Below are 20,137 nucleotides of genomic sequence, written 5' to 3' on the forward strand. Positions count from 1 at the left end.
AATCATTATTGAAGTTGAAAATGAAATTGTGTACAGAGTTTTCACGTTAGTGATTTGACACTAATTCCGTAGTTTGGACACCCCTTGTTCTGGAATAAAACTGAGCCTTCTTTTTTTGAAAGAGCGGAGGATGAGACGAGGCAAGGCAGCTTCTGAATCAAATACTGGCTGACATTCAAAATGGAGGAGACGCAGCCTTTAAAGTACTGATGTTCCCCCACTTTGAGGGTCGGAAAATAAATAGAAAAAAAAACAACCTCCGTACATAAAGGGGGAAGACCGCCATCTCATTTTTCCGATAACTTAAAAAGCAGGACAGACGTCTCCTCCAGTAAGTGTTTTTTTTTTTTTTTTCTATAATTCCCTGATTCTTTCACATCGCTATAAGAAAGATGAGCTGAGAAAAACAGCGTCACTCCTTTTTTTTTTCTTTCCTTCCTTAGATGTGTAAGCATAACACGCTAGGAGGCCTGGCATTATCTTACCTTCCCCCGAAAAAGAAAAGTAAAGAGAGGACAACAAAGACCCCCATGTCCTTGTTTTAAGTCCACACGTGTGAGCCTTTGGCCGAAATGAGGACAAATCCTCATTGAAAAAGAAAAGAAAAAATACAGTACTGTACTTTCAGAGTTGCTGTTGATCGTACTCGGCAATGAGTCTTTTGATATGTGCCAGTTTGTTGTGGAGATGTTCACAACGGTTCTTCTCTTGGCTATAGTGGGGGTTGCGCTAGAAGAAATGCACAAAAGAGCACGGTTACATCGAGTTAAAACACTCATGTTTACACACTTTAACATCAAACTGTAATGCACACACTGGAAGGCTATTGTTTTAATGCAGCCATTGTCCTCATCCAGAGTGGATTAGGGCAGCGAATGGGACCGCAAACATGCCATTAATACAAGAAAAACTACGATTTGTTCTCTTATTTCGAGAGGAAGTTTAGCTCCATTCAACTATCATTAGCCCATTCAAGAATAATTCATTACAAGCCAAATGACTGAGCTTTTTGGGAAGTGTCAAATGTTTGGAATATGGATATTTATTAAATACATCTTTAAATGATTACTTACATGTGTCATTAAATAATTATAATTGGAATGAAATACCTACATGTATTATATTAATTAATTTGATTTCATTTGTTAAATTTCAATATTTAATTATATTGATATCTTATTAAATTCTTTTTTTCATTATTTAATGAATTAAATGACTAAATACATAAATATATCCATCCATCCATCCACCATCTTCCGCTTATCCGAGGTCGGGTCGCGGGGGCAACAGCCTAAGCAGGGAAACCCAGACTTCCCTCTCCCCAGCCACTTCGTCTAGCTCTTCCCGGGGGATCCCGAGGCTTTCCCAGGCCAGCCGGGAGAGATAATCTTCCCAACGTGTCCTGGGTCTTCCCCGTGGCCTCCTACCGGTTGGACGTGCCCTAAACACCTCCCTAGGGAGGCGTTCGGGTGGCATCCTGACCAGATGCCCGAACCACCTCATCTGGCTCCTCTCGATGTGGAGGAGCAGCGGCTTTACTTTGAGTTCCTCCCGGATGGCAGAGCTTCTCACCCTATCTCTAAGGGAGAGCCCCGCCACACGGCGGAGGAAACTCATTTCGGCCGCTTGTACCCGTGATCTTATCCTTTCGGTCATGACCCAAAGCTCATGACCATAGGTGAGGATGGGAACGTAGATCGACCGGTAAATTGAGAGCTTTGCCTTCCGGCTCAGCTCCTTCTTCACCACAACGGATCGATACAACGTCCGCATTACTGAAGACGCCGCACCGATCCGCCTGTCGATCTCACGATCCACTCTTCCCCCACTCGTGAACAAGGCTCCTAGGTACTTGAACTCCTCCACTTTTTCAACACGTTTCGTGTTATTTTTCATATCTTTTTTTCCAAATAGTTCAAGAAAGAGCACTACAAATGAGCAATATTTTGTCATACAATTTAATCAATCAGAAACTGATGACATAGTGCTGTATTTTACTTCTTTATCTCTTTTTTTTCCAACCAAAAATGCTTTGCTCTGGTTAGGGGGTACTTGAATTAAAAAAATGTTCACAGGGGGTACATCACTGAAAAAAGGTTTAGAACCACTGCTCTAGTGCGACTTATATATATTTTTTTCCTTCTTTGTTATGCATTTTCAGCCGCTGCGACATATAATCCAAAAAATACAGTACACATTTCACAAATAAAAACTATCACTTTTATCATCATTTGGTCATGTTATGAATAATTTGGGATTTACCTGCAGCTACTATAAAACCATTTATTACAATGTGTGGAAATGTCAAAAACCCACCTTTTTTATTCTATGATACTCTTGAAGTATCTGATTATGGATTGTCTGTGAAGGACAGTGAGCACATGATAGACATATTCTTAATGCTGGAGTTAATTAAATGAAGTATATTTGTAGCATAAATCATTTTTGACAAACTGCACCTTGTACTTGTCTGTGCCTTGTTGGAGCTTTTTAAGCTCGTTGTCCAGCACAGTGAAATGCTTAGTGATGCTCTCTATCCGGGCGTGCAGGTCGCGGTACTCGCTGTACTCGGAGTTGAAGTCGTTTTTATACTTCTGCCGCTGCTCCTGAGAGCTGATCACCGTGTACTTCCTGCAGCAGACAATCACAGGAGAAAAGGTTACAACAAAACTAAGACAAAATAGAACCTCTAAGGTTAAACACCATCCAATCTTGTATACCCTATTACACCAGGGTTGGACGTTTTTCCTCTCAGAAATAATCTTAGTATTAACTTTACAGGAAATGTTTTAAGTTTAGGTTATAAAGAAGGTGAGAAACACTACTGAATTTAATAAATATACCATAGCAAAGTACATGGAATCAAAGGTGTCGTTTTTTGTGGCTAGTCAATTCCCTACTTCCTCTACATCTTCCCTCTAAAAACGGTATCTTTAGAGTCGCAATAGTGGCTCCCTAAAGTTTTTCCAATAATGTATGAAAATGGAAAAATATGAGGGAAAGATATATTTTTTGTTCAAGTAGGGAAACAAACGTGACACAAGTCAGAAATTCCACTGTTTATATTAAACATGTTTCATTGATGAAAGTATTCGGCGAGTGCCGTTTCGTCCTACTAATTTCGACGGTCCTTGAACTCACCGTAGCTGTGCAGACTGTGATGCAACAGTTTGTTTACATGTACGACTTTCTCCGACGCTGCCACATAAAAACATGTTTCATGCCCCTCCTCCTTTGTCTCATTTTGTTCACCAAACTTTTTATGCTGTGCCGTGAATACGCAAACGTGAGCTTTTTTGATGTTATTGACTGGTGTGGAGTGCTGATCAGGCGTATTTGAACAGTGCATGACAATAAGCTAATCAAAGCTAACATGCTAATTAGTTTTTATACTTCTGCCGCTGCTCCTGAGAGCTGATCACCGTGTACTTCCTGCAGCAGACAATCACAGGAGAAAAGGTTACAACAAAACTAAGACAAAATAGAACCTCTAAGGTTAAACACTATCCAATCTTGTATACCCTATTACACCAGGGTTGGACGTTTTTCCTCTCAGAAATAATCTTAGTATTAACTTTACAGGAAATGTTTTAAGTTTAGGTTATAAAGAAGGTGAGAAACACTATTGAATTTCATAAATATACCATAGCAAAGTACATGGAAGCAAAGGTGTCGTTTTTTTGTGGCTAGTCAATTCCCTACTTCCTCAACATCTTCCCTCTAAAAACGGCATCTTTAGAGTTGCAATAGTGGCTCCCTAAAGTTTTTCCAATAATGTATGAAAATGGAAAAATATGAGGGAAAGATATATTTTTTGTTCAAGTAGGGAAACAAACGTGACACAAGTCAGAAATTCCACTGTTTATATTAAACATGTTTCATTGATGAAAGTATTCGGCGAGTGCCGTTTCGTCCTACTAATTTCGACGGTCCTTGAACTCACCGTAGCTGTGCAGACTGTGATGCAACAGTTTGTTTACATGTACGACTTTCTCCGACGCTGCCACATAAAAACATGTTTCATGCCCCTCCTCCTTTGTCTCATTTTGTTCACCAAACTTTTTATGCTGTGCCGTGAATACGCAAACGTGAGCTTTTTTGATGTTATTGACTGGTGTGGAGTGCTGATCAGGCGTATTTGAACAGTGCATGACAATAAGCTAATCAAAGCTAACATGCTAATTAGTTTTTATACTTCTGCCGCTGCTCCTGAGAGCTGATCACCGTGTACTTCCTGCAGCAGACAATCACAGGAGAAAAGGTTACAACAAAACTAAGACAAAATAGAACCTCTAAGGTTAAACACTATCCAATCTTGTATACCCTATTACACCAGGGTTGGACGTTTTTCCTCTCAGAAATAATCTTAGTATTAACTTTACAGGAAATGTTTTAAGTTTAGGTTATAAAGAAGGTGAGAAACACTATTGAATTTCATAAATATACCATAGCAAAGTACATGGAAGCAAAGGTGTCGTTTTTTTGTGGCTAGTCAATTCCCTACTTCCTCAACATCTTCCCTCTAAAAACGGCATCTTTAGAGTTGCAATAGTGGCTCCCTAAAGTTTTTCCAATAATGTATGAAAATGGAAAAATATGAGGGAAAGATATATTTTTTGTTCAAGTAGGGAAACAAACGTGACACAAGTCAGAAATTCCACTGTTTATATTAAACATGTTTCATTGATGAAAGTATTCGGCGAGTGCCGTTTCGTCCTACTAATTTCGACGGTCCTTGAACTCACCGTAGCTGTGCAGACTGTGATGCAACAGTTTGTTTACATGTACGACTTTCTCCGACGCTGCCACATAAAAACATGTTTCATGCCCCTCCTCCTTTGTCTCATTTTGTTCACCAAACTTTTTATGCTGTGCCGTGAATACGCAAACGTGAGCTTTTTTGATGTTATTGACTGGTGTGGAGTGCTGATCAGGCGTATTTGAACAGTGCATGACAATAAGCTAATCAAAGCTAACATGCTAATTAGTTTTTATACTTCTGCCGCTGCTCCTGAGAGCTGATCACCGTGTACTTCCTGCAGCAGACAATCACAGGAGAAAAGGTTACAACAAAACTAAGACAAAATAGAACCTCTAAGGTTAAACACTATCCAATCTTGTATACCCTATTACACCAGGGTTGGACGTTTTTCCTCTCAGAAATAATCTTAGTATTAACTTTACAGGAAATGTTTTAAGTTTAGGTTATAAAGAAGGTGAGAAACACTATTGAATTTCATAAATATACCATAGCAAAGTACATGGAAGCAAAGGTGTCGTTTTTTTGTGGCTAGTCAATTCCCTACTTCCTCAACATCTTCCCTCTAAAAACGGCATCTTTAGAGTTGCAATAGTGGCTCCCTAAAGTTTTTCCAATAATGTATGAAAATGGAAAAATATGAGGGAAAGATATATTTTTTGTTCAAGTAGGGAAACAAACGTGACACAAGTCAGAAATTCCACTGTTTATATTAAACATGTTTCATTGATGAAAGTATTCGGCGAGTGCCGTTTCGTCCTACTAATTTCGACGGTCCTTGAACTCACCGTAGCTGTGCAGACTGTGATGCAACAGTTTGTTTACATGTACGACTTTCTCCGACGCTGCCACATAAAAACATGTTTTATGCCCCTCCTCCTTTGTCTCATTTTGTTCACCAAACTTTTTATGCTGTGCCGTGAATACGCAAACGTGAGCTTTTTTGATGTTATTGACTGGTGTGGAGTGCTGAGCAGGCATATTTGAACAGTGCATGACGATAAGCTAATCAAAGCTAACATGCTAATTAGGCTAGCTCTATGTATATATTGCATCATTATGCCTCGTTTGTAGGTATTTTTTTATAGCTTAATTCATTTCCTTTACTTGTGTCCTCTGTGTATTTAATTTATGTTTGCATGTCTCATGGCACATTATCTGTATGTAATATTGGCTGCATGTCTGTTTTTTTTTAGCCATGTTGTTCCAGACCACAGCAAACATTACCCAGTCTACACAGATTCATTAGAAGAAATCAATCCATCAGAAGAAAACAGCCTGCCGTTTCCTTTAACTTGGACACACACATCTAAACCTTTGGCCATTAAAAGCCAGTCATTTTCAGGACGTATTTAACCCTCTGAGAAGCGTCCGTTTTTACTGTTTTCCAACATAGTGAAAATGTGTAGAATAAATATTGAATGTCAACATTTCTGTTAACGAAGATTTGCGTCAGTCATTTTGATGTTGGGTATTGGACAATTATATCCTGTGTTGCCTTCATTATGAGAATTGTATAAGGCTTTTAATTTTTTAAGGCTTCAGACATTTTTTCGTTTTTGTATTTTTGGTCCAATATAGCGCTTTTAACATTTTAGGGTTCCGACCCCTGCTCGACATGGATCTCCATATTGATATCGAATATTGAATGACATCGACTTACATTTAAAATGTTCGATATGAGCGTTTACTTAAGCAAAGGTAGAGAGCTAGTTAACCTCTAAATCAGGGGTGCCCATTACGTCGATCGCGAGCTACCAGTCGACCGCGGGTGGTGTGTCAGTCGATCTCGAGCCAGGCTTTTAAAAAAAATAGACCTAAAAATTAGTGATCATCAATCTTCACCAAGACGTCACTTAAATGACATTCACGGTACCGGAGGGTCTTGTGAGATGACGCTGGCTGCTGCAAGATCATTATTATTAAAATATGACCGAGAGGAAGGCGAGAAACACTTTTTATTTCAAAAGACTCTCCCGCCGTACCTTCCGTCAAAACTCTAAAGGCCGACTGCACATTTCCTATCTTCACAATAAAAGCCCTGCTTCATGCTGCCTGCGCTAACTAAATACAGAGTCGCGGAAAACTGGCGTGCACAAGCGATCCCTCAGAAAGCTGGCCTGCACATCACTTGTGCACGCCAGCTTTCCGAGACTCTTATTTTGTTAGCGCAGGCAGCATGAAGCAGGGCTTTTATTGTGAAGATAGGAAATGTGCAGTCGGCCTTTGGAGTTTTGACGGAAGGGACGGCGCGAAAGTCTGTTGAAATAAAAAGTGTTTCTCGCCTTCCTCTCTGTCATTTTTTCATAATAATGAACTGGCAGCAGCCAGCGTCATCTCACAAGACCCTCGGGTGCCGTGAATGTCAATCAAGCAAGCTACGGAATTTGCTGCCAATGTTTTTCCTGTAAAGTGTATGGAAGCTGGATGAATTAGATGCCAAAAACCAACCACTTTCATGTGGTATTTTACAGAAAGGACAACTTTTTTTCTCCTCCATTTGAAAATGTGGGTGTTATCATCATTACTGTCTGATTCCAATCAATGCAAGTCATCAGAATCAGGTAATACACCAACTTATATTCTTGTCTTCGTGAAAGAAAGACATCTATATGTGTTATACATGCTTGTATTATCATTAAACACATTTAACTTGTTTACAAAAATGTCTCTTTCATAAATAAATAAATATAAATGATATATATATAAATGAGGTAGATCCCCTCGAGTTGGTCAATTGAAAAGTAGCTCGCCTGCAGAAAAAGTGTGGGCACCTCTGCTCTAAATGTTCTCCAATAAGCACATCAAGTTGTTTTTTCATTACATTTTGGTGGATTATTTGACAAAAGGTAGACACGGTAGGCTGTAGGCTACAAAGACGCTAGCAGCTACACCACAGCTCAGCACACAAGCCAGACATGCATAATAGTTGTCCTTAATTGAAAATCATTGCAGTCTAAAACACAGGATTTGTCGATATAGACGAGTATTAATTAATCATAGTTGCATATTAATTACAGATACACAGTCTCCAAGCCTGAAGCATTCGACAAAGTATCCAATAACAAAAGTGTCAACATCATTGAACTTACTGCGTCATGCCCTTAACTATTGTGACCACTAGGTGTCGCCAATAAGAAATTAACACTAAATATCAGCCAATTGTCAAGGCTCCAAAATAGATATTTTCTCGGAAGAGAAATCTGAACACCCCAAATAAATATTCCTTTCCTTTGTCATTAATATGTTTTTTGCATTGTTTTCTGCTTTGAAACTATAATTGGTCCCTCTAAAAAGTGTTTTTGGTTGTCTGGAATGGATTAATTCGATTGACATTATTCCTTACAGGGAAAAAATGGACTGGTTACCTGTTTTTTTGCATTTGGGATCCCCATAAGTCCCGAAACTTTGAAATATTCCTTACAACCGAGGTATTTTTAAAACGATACCTTCCCTTCTTTCAAACCTGCTGCGAACAAGCCTTTGGGAATTTGTGACCTGAGTGACGTATTTTGCCTTAGTTGCGGCAGATATCTCCATATACGGTAGAGGTTTATCTGAAAAGCGAGTCCACCATTTTTGTTCATGCACGTGCATTCTCCGTTGTTGCCATTTGTAATAAAAAGTCGCGTATAGTTCTAATTTATACGTGCCAGTCAACTCAATATGGAAGCTCTAAAAATTACAACATGGCTGACGGGGTGGAGATGAAGTCGAAGGGGGCAACTTGTTACTTCACTGTTAATATCTGGTTACTTTCAGTTGCAACATGGTTCCAACTACACTTACGTTAAAATGTAATGAACTCTTATTCTTCTGTTGTTTGGACACTTTACATTCATTTTGGGTGATATGGGGCAGTGCTTGTCATACCAATGCAGATGCCAGCCATCCATCCATCCATCATCTTCCGCTTATCCGAGGTCGGGTCGCGGGGGCAGCAACCTAAGCAGGGAAGCCCAGACTTCCCTATCTCCAGCCACTTCGTCTAGCTCTTCCCGGGGGATCCCGAGGCGTTCCCAGGCCAGCCGGGAGACATAGTCTTCCCAACGTGTCCTGGGTCTTCCCCGTGGCCTCCTACCAGCTGGACGTGCCCTAAACACATCCTTAGGGAGGCGTTCGGGTGGCATCCTGACCAGATGCCCGAACCACCTAATCTGGCTCCTCTCGATGTGGAGGAGCAGCGGCTTTACGTTGAGTTCCTCCCGGATGGCAGAGCTTCTCACCCTATCTCTAAGGAAGAGCCCCGCAACTCGGCGGAGGAAACTCATTTCGGCCGCTTGTACCCGTGATCTTATCCTTTCGGTCATGACCCAAAGCTCATGACCATAGGTGAGGATGGGAACGTAGATCGACCGGTAAATTGAGAGTTTTGCCTTCCGGCTCAGCTCCTTCTTCACCACAACGGATCGATACAACGTCCGCATTACTGAAGACGCCGCACCGATCCGCCTGTCGATCTCACGATCCACTCTTCCCCCACTCGTGAACAAGACTCCTAGGTACTTGAACTCCTCCACTTGGGGCAGGGTCTCTTCCCCAACCCGGAGATGGCACTCCACCCCAATGCAGATGCTGATAATTAAATTGATTACAGTTTTGATCCCAATTATAACCAGACAAAAACGTAGGATGGTGGTGTCCATCCATCATCCATCCATTTTTCTACCGCATGTCCCTCTCGGGGTTGCGGGGGTGGCTGGAGCCTATCCCAGCTGCATTCGTGTGGAAGACAGGCACACCCTGGACAAGTTACTACTTGATCACAGAGAATGGCGGTGCAATAATATCCAATACATTTTCAAATCCTGACCTACTATTTGATCTGATTTAAATCTTTTGGTTTTTGCCCTTAAAAATCTCTCCTATGTCCAGGGACTTATTTCCAGAGTTTGTAAACAATAACAAAGACAACAAAATACTTTGTAACATGTAGTATTGACTTAGCATTGTTAGCCTATCCCACCTGCATTTGTGTGAAAGATAAGCACACTCTGGACAAGTTACCACTTCATCACAGAGAATGGCGGTGCAATAATATCAAATCCATTTTCAAATTCTGACCTACTATTTGATATGATTTAAATCTTTTGGTTTTTGCCCTTAAAAATCCCTCCTGTGTCCAGGGACTTATTTCAATCAATCAATCAATCAATGTTTATTTATATAGCCCCAAATCACAAATGTCTCAAAGGACAGCACAAATCATTACGACTACAACATCCTCGGAAGAACCCACAAAAGGGCAAGGAAAACTCACACCCAGTGGGCAGGGAGAATTCACATCCAGTGGGACGCCAGTGACAATGCTGACTATGAGAAACCTTGGAGAGGACCTCAGATGTGGGCAACCCCCCCTCTCTAGGGGACCGAAAGCAATGGATGCAATGGAGTTTGTAAACAATAACAAAAACAACAAAATACTTTTTGACATGTAGTATTGACTTAGTATTGTTACCGTCGACCATAACTCGGTCTACCCTATTTATATTAAAGGACTCCAACTTGCAGTTACCATATCCTCAATGTGTAGTGTAGCATGTTTAACAATTCCTCATCCTCCTGAGATGATATTTGTAAGGAAAGTAGTTTATTTTCCACTTTGGCAGCAAGGATAAGTGACTTGGGGCGGTATAGCTCGGTTGGTAGAGCGGCCGTGCCAGCAACTTGAGGGTTGCAGGTTCGAATCCCGCTTCCGCCATCCTAGTCACTGCCGTTGTGTCCTTGGGCAAGACACTTTACCCACCTGCTCCCAGTGCCACCCACATTGGTTTAAATGTAACTTAGAAATTGGATTTCACAATGTAAAGCGCTTTGAGTCACTAGAGAAAAGCGCTATATAAATATAATTCACTTCACATTCACTTCACTTGGAAGTGGCTTTGCACTGTGAAGGGGCGTTAGCTGCTAAATAGAACGCCACATTGCGTTGAGGAAGCCTTCGTTCGCTAGTCGCTGTCAAATTTGCGGACACAGCTAGAATGTGTCATCAACATGCATTATCACAGTACAACGACAATATTAGAAGCTTTATTGTTTGCCAAATTTATATCATTTATATCGTATATATTGCGGAACCCTGTTAGATGCTACAGTTGTGGCATTTTGGGGGGTCTAAGCACTTCATTTGAATGGTCGACATGAGTGTGGAACAAATTGACATGATTTGCTTACTCCAAAGTGTTATGAGACTTTAAAGACATATTTATTCCAAAAAGAGTGGTGACATTGCCATTTAAAGAACTTTCTAAATGAGCGCTAACACTTTAAATGTTAATCCAAGGATGGAGGAGACTTTAGAAATCCCACATTCTTTAAAATACTTACAATAGATAGTCAGTCACCTCAGGTGATGACAAGGGAATACTGGTACTGTCATTGCATATCCCATTAAGATCTGGAACAAAAAGACAACAATGTGAACAAGTCATCTTCAACAAATCCGTCCTTTGAAAAGCTCGTACTTGTTGCTCCTAAACCGCTCACCATAGATTTTACTCAACTTGCAAAGATGTAAAACATTAATATTGTATTCATCTACACACCAATTTTCATGTAGAACCGGTTGTGTTTAACTTCAAAGAATAAGGCATTATCTATCATCTGGTACAGTCTTTCGCAAACTTATTTCACTATGCACTACTTTAAAAGAAACTTAACTCTCCAAATATCACTGTAATGACCAACATTACATACAGTACTGTAAATAAATAAATGATAAATGGGTTGTACTTGTATAGCGCTTTTCTACCTTCAAGGTACTCAAAGCGCTTTGACACTACTTCCACATTTACCCATTCACACACACATTCACACACTGATGGAGGGAGCTGCCATGCAAGGCGCCCACCAGCACCCATCAGGAGCAAGGGTGAAGTGTCTTGCTCAGGACACAACGGACGTGACGAGGTTGGTTCTAGGTGGGATTTGAACCAGTGACCCTCGGGTTGCGCACGGCCACTCTTCCACTGCGCCACGCCATCCCTACTGTAATATGGCCAAGTATTAAAAAAAAAAAATACAGATGTTTTACTTAAGTTACTTTAATATTTTTGGCAACTGTAACATCGCACACAGTTTGAAGAGTAATACTGTTTGAAATAGGAAAATAAAACACTGTATTTTAATCAAGCGATTCGTACCACAGTTTGAGAATCCCTGATCTAGTACATTCATCTGATTATTACACAGGTTATGACAGGAGTATTCATTTTCCAAAAACATCTTAAAAGGGGAACTGCAATTTTTGGAGGAATTGTGCTATTATTCACAATCCTTATGTAATGTTTTTCATGCATTTTTTTTTTGTAATATACGGCAAGTTTGAGGTGGTAGCTAATACGAGTACTCTATTGTGCCCATAAAGCCCTAAAAATAAACATCCAAAAACCACCAACAATACGCCATGTAGCAAAATGGCGGCGCGCACGGACACAGCGGCTTTCAGCTCCCACTTTCGGTGCTTCCTTTTATGTTTTATATTGTTTTGGTTATTTTATTGTACAGGATTGCTTATCATTTTTATTGGATAGTTGTCTGTTTATTTCAATTGTTAGTTTTTTCCTTTATTACCTCTTGTGTTATTTATTTTACCCCATATTTGTTCCCACTACCAACACCTTAAATTGGAGTCTTTAATCTCGTTATATGCAAATATATTGACAAAGTCCATTCTATTCTATTCATTTACATGTAGTGACCTTAATATGAACTAAGGATTAGCAATATTCCTATTATAAACGCTACTGCCGAGGAACTACTTTTAGCGGCCCAGTGATCCCAGAGAGCTAAATAGCTGTTATATTGACATACTAAGCTGCTTCTGCTGCATCACCTCTAAATTGGTTAATTCTTGATGATAAAAATCATGCCTCTCACTTGTATGGTAGGAGGTTGTGGCCCTAAACCAAGAAGCTGGTCAACTTTGACATTTAACTCATACCCGGCGAAAAAAAACACTTATTTTGGCGAAAAAAAACACTTATTTTGTTCTAATATTTTGTTATAACTGTGTGAGGATTGTAACTAATTATTCATCTAAATGGGAAGATACAAACATCCCATCAGTCGGTATCCCAGAGAGAGCAGACATTATGTTTTATTAAGGCCGTAGTTTGTATATCTTGTTTATAAGTATATTTTAAGTATATCGGCTTTTGAAACTTGTAGCTCATTTTCTTTACATTCAGGCTCAAAAATAAACGGGTCTGGATAATCATTTGTTTTAAAGTAGTCATCATTGGCCTCTCATGAAGTCGGCCATTAATAGTTGTGAAGTGAATTATATTTATATAGCGCTTTTTCTCTAGTGACTCAAAGCGCTTTACATAGTGAAACCCAATATCTAAGTTACATTTAAAACAGTGTGGGTGGCACTGGGAGCAGGTGGGTAAAGTGTCTTGCCCAAGGACACAACGGCAGTGACTAGGATGGCGAAGGCGGGAATCGAACCTGCAACCCACGGCCACTCTACCAACCGAGCTAGTAGTGATGTGCCTGTAATGAATGCGCTGCCCTGTGCTTAAAATGACCAAAATACGTAAATATTGCAGGTTATTATGAACGTGCCTATTACAACATTACATTACCATGAATTGATTAACGTGGACCTCGACTTAAACAAGTTGAAAAACTTATTCGGGTGTTACCATTTAGTGGTCAATTGTACGGAATATATACTGTACTGTGCAAAATACTTATAAAAGTATCAATCAATCAATCAATATATACTTATAGCATGTACAGTACAGGTGAAAAGTTTGCACACACCTCCTCATTTCAATGGGTTTTCTTTATTTTCATGACTATTGTAGATTGTCACTGAAGGCCTCAAAACTATGACACCTGGGAAGTGAAAACCCCTTTCAGCTGACTACTTCTTGAAGCTCATCGAGAGAATGCCAAGAGTGTGCAAAACAGTACATCAGAGCAAAGGTTGGCTATTTTGAAGAAACTACAATACCATCCATCCATTTTCTACCGCTTATTCCCTTTCGGGGTCGCGGGGGGCGCTGGCGCCTATCTCAGCTACAATCGGGCGGAAGGCGGGGTACACCCTGGAGGAGTCGCCACCTCATCGCAGGGCCAACACAGATAGACAGACAACATTCACACTCACATTCACACACTAGGGCCAATTTAGTGTTGCCAATCAACCTATCCCCGAACATGTTTTCAGTTATCTCACCTTTTTTTTTTTTTAAGTATATAAGTCCACATGTGTTCATTCATAGTTTTGATACCATCAGTGACAATCAACAATACAAATAGTCCATCCATCCCTTCCATCCATTTTCTACCGCTGATTCCCTTTCGGGGTCGCGGGGGGCGCTGGCGCCTATCTCAGCTACAATTGGGCGGAAGGCGGGGTACACCCTGGACAAGTCGCCACCTCATCGCAGGGCCAACACAGATAGACAGAACACATTCACACTCACATTCACACACTAGGGCCAATTTAGTGTTGCCAATCAACCTATCCCCAAACATGTTTTCAGTTATCTCACCTTTTTTTTTTTTTAAGTATATAAGTCCACATGTGTTCATTCATAGTTTTGATACCATCAGTGACAATCAACAATACAAATAGTCATGAAAATAAAGAAAGCCCATTGAATGAGAAGGTGTGTCTAAACCTTTTGCCTGTACTGTATATAAATCATTGATGGATCTGAACAAAACATTTTGGAATTGGATAATAAGTGACAAAGCAAATTCATAACATCTGATAATAATTTATTTTATTTTGAAATTTTAGCAAAATTACCACAGGGAGACACTTTGGGCAACCCTGTTTTAAAGACTGGAAGTTCACTACTCATTGAGGGTATATAAAATCATCCAGCAGGGGTCTCTGTTTAATCAGTGAGTTACACACTTGCAACAAAAAGAGCCACAGTGAAGGCTAATTATTGTTGCACCATGAGAGGGTTGCTTTTATCATAAAATCTCCACTCTGGTGTAAAAATAATGACCAAACTATTTACATTTGGAGTTCAAATTGGTTTGTATTTGTTAAAGTGGGCTCTTTTTTTGTTGGAAATGACAAGAAAATGTTGAGACGTGTTAAAAGATTTGGAGACCACTAATGGGAAAAAAAAAAGCAACTCACTTGTGTTTTTAAGTGGAATACTGTTGATTTTGAGGTTTTCTGGGCTCGTGTCACAGCTTCTGTCAAGCTCCAGCATTCTGTCCTCAGCACTTTTCGTCTCCTCTTGGCCTTTCGCCTTGTTTTTCATCTTGTCTTTGTCTTTATGCTTCTTGGACTTCTTCTTAGACTTTTTGTCGCTGGTAGCCGATGTACTCTTGTTGCGCGGGGTCGGCTTGGGTTTTGGGCCGACGCCGGCGAGTGCGGTTGTGGCCGAAGGGGGTTGACCGAGCCTCTCTGACGCCATTTCTTGACCGTCGCAGTCCCGGCCATTGTGGCTGGAATCGTTGCTGACGTCGGAGAGCGCTTCGAAAGGACGGGGAATGTCCAATAAGGGGAGCGGCTGGGAGCTGGACGTCAGAGCGGCGTCTGGCAGAGGAGCCAACTGTGTTCCACCTGTCTCTGCTTTCCCGTTGGAGGAACTAAGCTTTCCGTTGATTGGGGCCGATGCAGCTTTGCTTGCAAGGTGCGATATCCTCGGTTTTTTACTGTTAAGAGGGTCAATGAAGTCTGCAGCCGGACGTTTCTGGCAGAATAAAATTACATTTGTTATCAAACCACGTTCATAATAATACAGGTATAATCACAAAGTAACAGTGGAAAAGTAGCCCCTTTTACAATGCCAGGAAAGAAAGAACAAAAAAGGAGACGGGGTGTTAGATGGAACAGGGCGATAACGGGAGAAAAATGTGAAAAGTCGAAACCAGAGGTTTAAACACACTGTGTAATAAGACACATTCTCACATTCTGCTTTAACTCAGTTAGAATTACCAAAATTAGGATGCAGACAGCATAAAATGAATGTGAGGAAGAGGACAGAAGTAAGACAAAAACCTGTCACTTCAGTAGGGAATAGGAGGAAGGGGAAATGTGCTTCCACCTTGACTCCAATAGTCAGCTCCACTTATTAAGGCAAGTCAGTTTTTTCACCACATAAATATGAAGTGCAAATAGCGTTTCATTATGATTGATCTGCATCCGGCACAAGTATGTGCCCCAATCACTCTACCACAAAAAAATAAGAGTTGTAGAAATGATTGGAAACTCAAGACAGCCATGACATTATGTACTTTACAAGTGTATGGAAACTTTTGACCATGACAGTACATATTAGCCCACAAAGAAGATAAATAAATAATAAATGGGTTGTACTTGTATAGCGCTTTTCTACCTTCAAGGTACTCAAAGCGCTTTGACACTACTTCCACATTTACCCATTCACACACACATTCACACACTGATGGAGGGAGCTGCCATGCAAGGCGCCCACCAGCACCCATCAGGAGCAAGGGTGAAGTGTCTTGCTCAGGACACAACGGACGTGACGAGGTTGGTTCTAGGTGGGATTTGAACCAGTGACCCTCGGGTTGCGCACGGCCACTCTCCCACTGCGCCACGCCGTTTCAAATGTCGATTCAAATGATCATAGGTGCCCTTAAAAGGTAATGAGAAGCTAACCTGGGATGGCGAGCTGCTGGCTAACTCCTTGGGCGGGCTTTCTGGTGGGGGAGCTGTGTTGTTCTGAGCCTGGCACTGCTTCCTGTAAGAATACACATGCACAGCAAAAAAAAAAACAATCCCATTTTATAAAATGTCTGCAGTAATTGAAGATTACACGATATTAATTCAAAACGACACCTGATACACTGCAAATTATTTGCCACTTCTCTGGAATTTTCCTAGTTTTAAGAGCTACATACTTATTTTTAATCTTGATTTCAGCATGAATAATTGTGTTTTCTATTCTAGTTTAAACATGTTAAAATTGATAATCAGTATGTGTGAATGTTGTCTGTCTATCTGTGTTGGCTGTGATGAGATGGCAACTTGTCCAGGGTGTACTCTTCCTTCCGCCCAATTGTAGCTGATAGGCTCCAGCGCCCCCCGCGCCCCCGAAGGGAATTACCGGTAGAAAACGAATGGATGAATGGATATTTTGGTTTTCCCTCGATAAAAAACATTCTGCAACATTTAAAATATGCTTAATTTAAGAATTGTGTGTTGTTTTTTTTTTTTTTAAGACCAAAATACGGATTTCTAGCTTTTAAGTCCGGGTAATTTCTAGATATACAAATCGTAATTTAGGATGTCTTACCAAGAAACATTATTTGCCCATGCAATGAGTTCATTTCACTAGTTTTTAGTTTTTTATTTCCCAAAATCTAGTCATTTTATCTTATGATTTGACAGCTCTCTTTTGTGTGATGTGGCCCTAGTGTGTGAATGTGAGTGTGAATGTTGTCTTGTGTTGGCCCTGCGATGAGGTGGCGACTTGTCCAGGGTGTACCCCGCCTACCGCCCGATTGTAGCTGAGATAGGCGCCAGCGCCCCCCGCGACCCCAAAAGGGAATAAGCGGTAGAAAATGGATGGATGGATGGGCTCTTTGTTGTATTTTTTTTATTTTAACTGTACACGCGTGTATCTAAAATTGTGTACACGTTGACTGTCTCAGCTACAGTATATTACATACAGCTGGTGTCAAAGTCATTTGTGACAAGCCAACAAATGGTATACTGTTATGCAAAATACCTCATAAGTAAGCATAGCAATATTGCAAAAAACTAACAGTGCCAGATCAGTGCGGTGCACAAACAAACATTGACATGGCGTGACTAACAGCTTCTAAATACAGCCTTTGCACTTGATCAACAGGGGAGGCATACACCACTTCACTAAATAAGACTGGGCGGTGTGTGTGCAGGGGCCCAGTTAGATAGACTTGTGGTAAAGTAATAACAGATATGGCTGAACCTTGGACTGGTGCCACCTCACACGCGCAACAGCATGTGCTGGGACTTGGTTGCGTCACGCGCGGAGCAGTCTTGTCACCATGTGCGTCCTCTGTGTGACTGATAGCGTGTGTATAAAAGTATATGCACATGTAGAGACAGCAATCCACAAGACACGCTGACTCATTCTACCAGAGAATCTGGGAAATATGTGTTGGATGACTTTTTGATTGTAGATAGATAAATAGATAGTACTTTATTGATTCCTTCAGGAGAGTTCCTTCATGAAAATTAAAATTCCAGCAGCAGTGTACAGAGTTGAGATCAATTTAAAAAAAGTAATAAGTAAATAATGGGGGTTTAAATGGAAACAAAATAGAGAAATATTACAATAACAATAAAAAATAAAAAGCAACAATGGGAATAAAAATATAGCAGTAAAATAAGAATATAACAAGAGAAAGTAGGCAGTAGTGACCATGTTATGAAAACGTATTGCACTGTTATTGTTTTGCTGTTGTGTTCAAGTCCTCACTAGTGTCGGAATAATACACTTCATATGTGGACTCAAGTATTGGGACACATAGCATCTCTATAGGAAGCAAATATGTACCAGTAGAATGTTGTCTGTCTATCTGTGTTGGCCCTGCAATGAGGTGGCGACTTGTCCAGATGTACGCTGCCTTCCGCCCTAATGCAGCGGGGATCGGCTCCAGCAGCCCCGACAGGGACGAGCCGTAGAAAATGGATGGAGTTAGCATCACCCCCTTTTCAGCTTCAACAGCTTCCACTCTTAGGCACTATTTTTTACCTTAGTTTTCAGAAGTCCAATATTACAGCAACAGCCTTGCAAGTAGTAGCCACAAATAATCTTCTGTTGGGTTTACTTGCTGATCCCACAACATAATAACAAACTGAGTGCCTGTGACATTGCTGCCTGCTCTATAAATAGCTGTAAGATTGTCTTTCCTTAGTAGCAGATCCTGAGGAACCAGATTTTTTTTCCACCGGGAAGAAGGCCAACAGACCATGATGTCAATAAACATAATACTTTGCTTTGTAGCCATTGTAGCCACATACAAGTTATTCTGTAGACGCACCTGACATTTTAGTAAACACAATAGGTGCCTTCTTAGCAGCCCTAATTATGGGGCATTATATAATTTGTGACTGCATCAGCTGTGACGTGCAGTTGACACAAATATGAAAATAGATACAGACAGCCCTTAAAAGAAAGTGTGCCTTTAACATGCGTTCTGTCACAGACATCCTTCCAAACATATCTGAATACAAGCTTCAAATTAAATTAATAAAGAAGGCCAGTTTTAAGACGTCCTGTGTGCAGCATATAAATGAGTATTAATGCTATAAAAAAAATAAAGGGAAAAAGTCTCAAATAAATAAATACAAATGTTTTACTTTTATGAAAATGCATTTATAAATACAGATTTTTTAAAATTAGAATTAAGTCAGAATATCACCCATAAAAATGAAAGTAAATTGCAATTTTGCAAAAATAAAAATTGCATTACAGATTTTTTTTTTACAAGAATGAAAAGGTAATATTTTCTATAGGATAAAGAAATATATGCTAAAATGAAATTGTTGTATTGCAATTCAGGGAAAATAAAGTGTGACCATAACAATTGGAATTTCACAAAAGTATTACAAAGAACATACATATTTTACGTGACGTCAAAATACACATTTTAAGTTGAAAAATACTGTTGTTACGTCACAGAAATATGATAAAATTGAGTGGAGAAAATATTTTTTTAAGAATAAAGTCAACATATTGCAAAAGCTGGTAGAGTTAATAGTCATAATATTGAGGAAAAAGTTTTGAAAGTTATTTTATTTCAATAAAGCAGCAAAATTCATAAAAAATGTTTTAATTTGAGATAACCGTAGTAAATACAAAATAAAATATATAAGATAATTTGAAACTAATAAAGTCAAATTATAAAAACATGCAAAGTTATCAGATTGTACAAAAAATCTCATCTGCAATGAAGTACCCTGTCTTACGCTCGAACACAGCTGAGATAGGCTCCAGCACCTCCCGTGACCCCAAGTGAGACAAGCGGTAGAAAATGGATAGATGGATTGAAAAAATCTTATGTAAATAAGTGAATAAAGTTGTGATTTTGGAGAATAATGAATACAATAAAGAATAACGTTTTTCATGTAATCTTACCACTTTATTATTACTGTAATATCATTTTGTACTTTTATCAGTTGTACTCTTCGTGGCATTGAGGTTTTTTTTCATAAGACAAGAACTCCAAGCAACCAAATGTGTTACGAATGAAAGCGGTCTTACCTCAACAAGATTCTCTTGAGAAGCTGCTGGTCTCCTTCTGTGTATCCAGGCCAGTCTTTAAGTATTTCCTTATATAAAAAGTCTTTCAACGTAAGCGTGTTATCTTTCCCATTCAGGTTTGCCACCTAGGGAGGGACAAAGGTTTGAGGACGCTGTTGGGAAAAAAAATTAAATAAAA

General features: G+C 39.9%; 1 protein-coding gene across 2 annotated transcripts in view; it reads right to left on the reverse strand.

The window, feature by feature from the left end:
• Positions 1–20,137, reverse strand: part of ell (elongation factor RNA polymerase II) — a 110,936-nt gene that overhangs the window by 1,128 nt on the left and 89,671 nt on the right. The window contains exons 6-12 of one of the 2 annotated variants that reach the window (XM_061888560.1): positions 19,960–20,084; positions 16,365–16,446; positions 14,871–15,432; positions 11,087–11,156; positions 2,460–2,631; positions 2,317–2,361; positions 1–729 (exon numbers count right to left, since the gene is read on the reverse strand). The exon at positions 1–729 is cut by the window's left edge and continues 1,128 nt beyond it. In XM_061888560.1, coding sequence (XP_061744544.1) covers positions 625–729; positions 2,317–2,361; positions 2,460–2,631; positions 11,087–11,156; positions 14,871–15,432; positions 16,365–16,446; positions 19,960–20,084 — 1,161 coding nt within the window. In that variant the 3' untranslated portion in view covers positions 1–624. Of the gene's footprint in view, positions 730–2,316; positions 2,362–2,459; positions 2,632–4,966; positions 5,037–11,086; positions 11,157–14,870; positions 15,433–16,364; positions 16,447–19,959; positions 20,085–20,137 lie in introns of those variants that run through there. The other variant, XM_061888561.1, reaches the window with a different exon arrangement.

Source organism: Nerophis ophidion, linkage group LG26 (genome assembly GCF_033978795.1).
Source record: "Nerophis ophidion isolate RoL-2023_Sa linkage group LG26, RoL_Noph_v1.0, whole genome shotgun sequence".
Taxonomy (NCBI): Eukaryota; Metazoa; Chordata; class Actinopteri; order Syngnathiformes; family Syngnathidae; genus Nerophis; species Nerophis ophidion.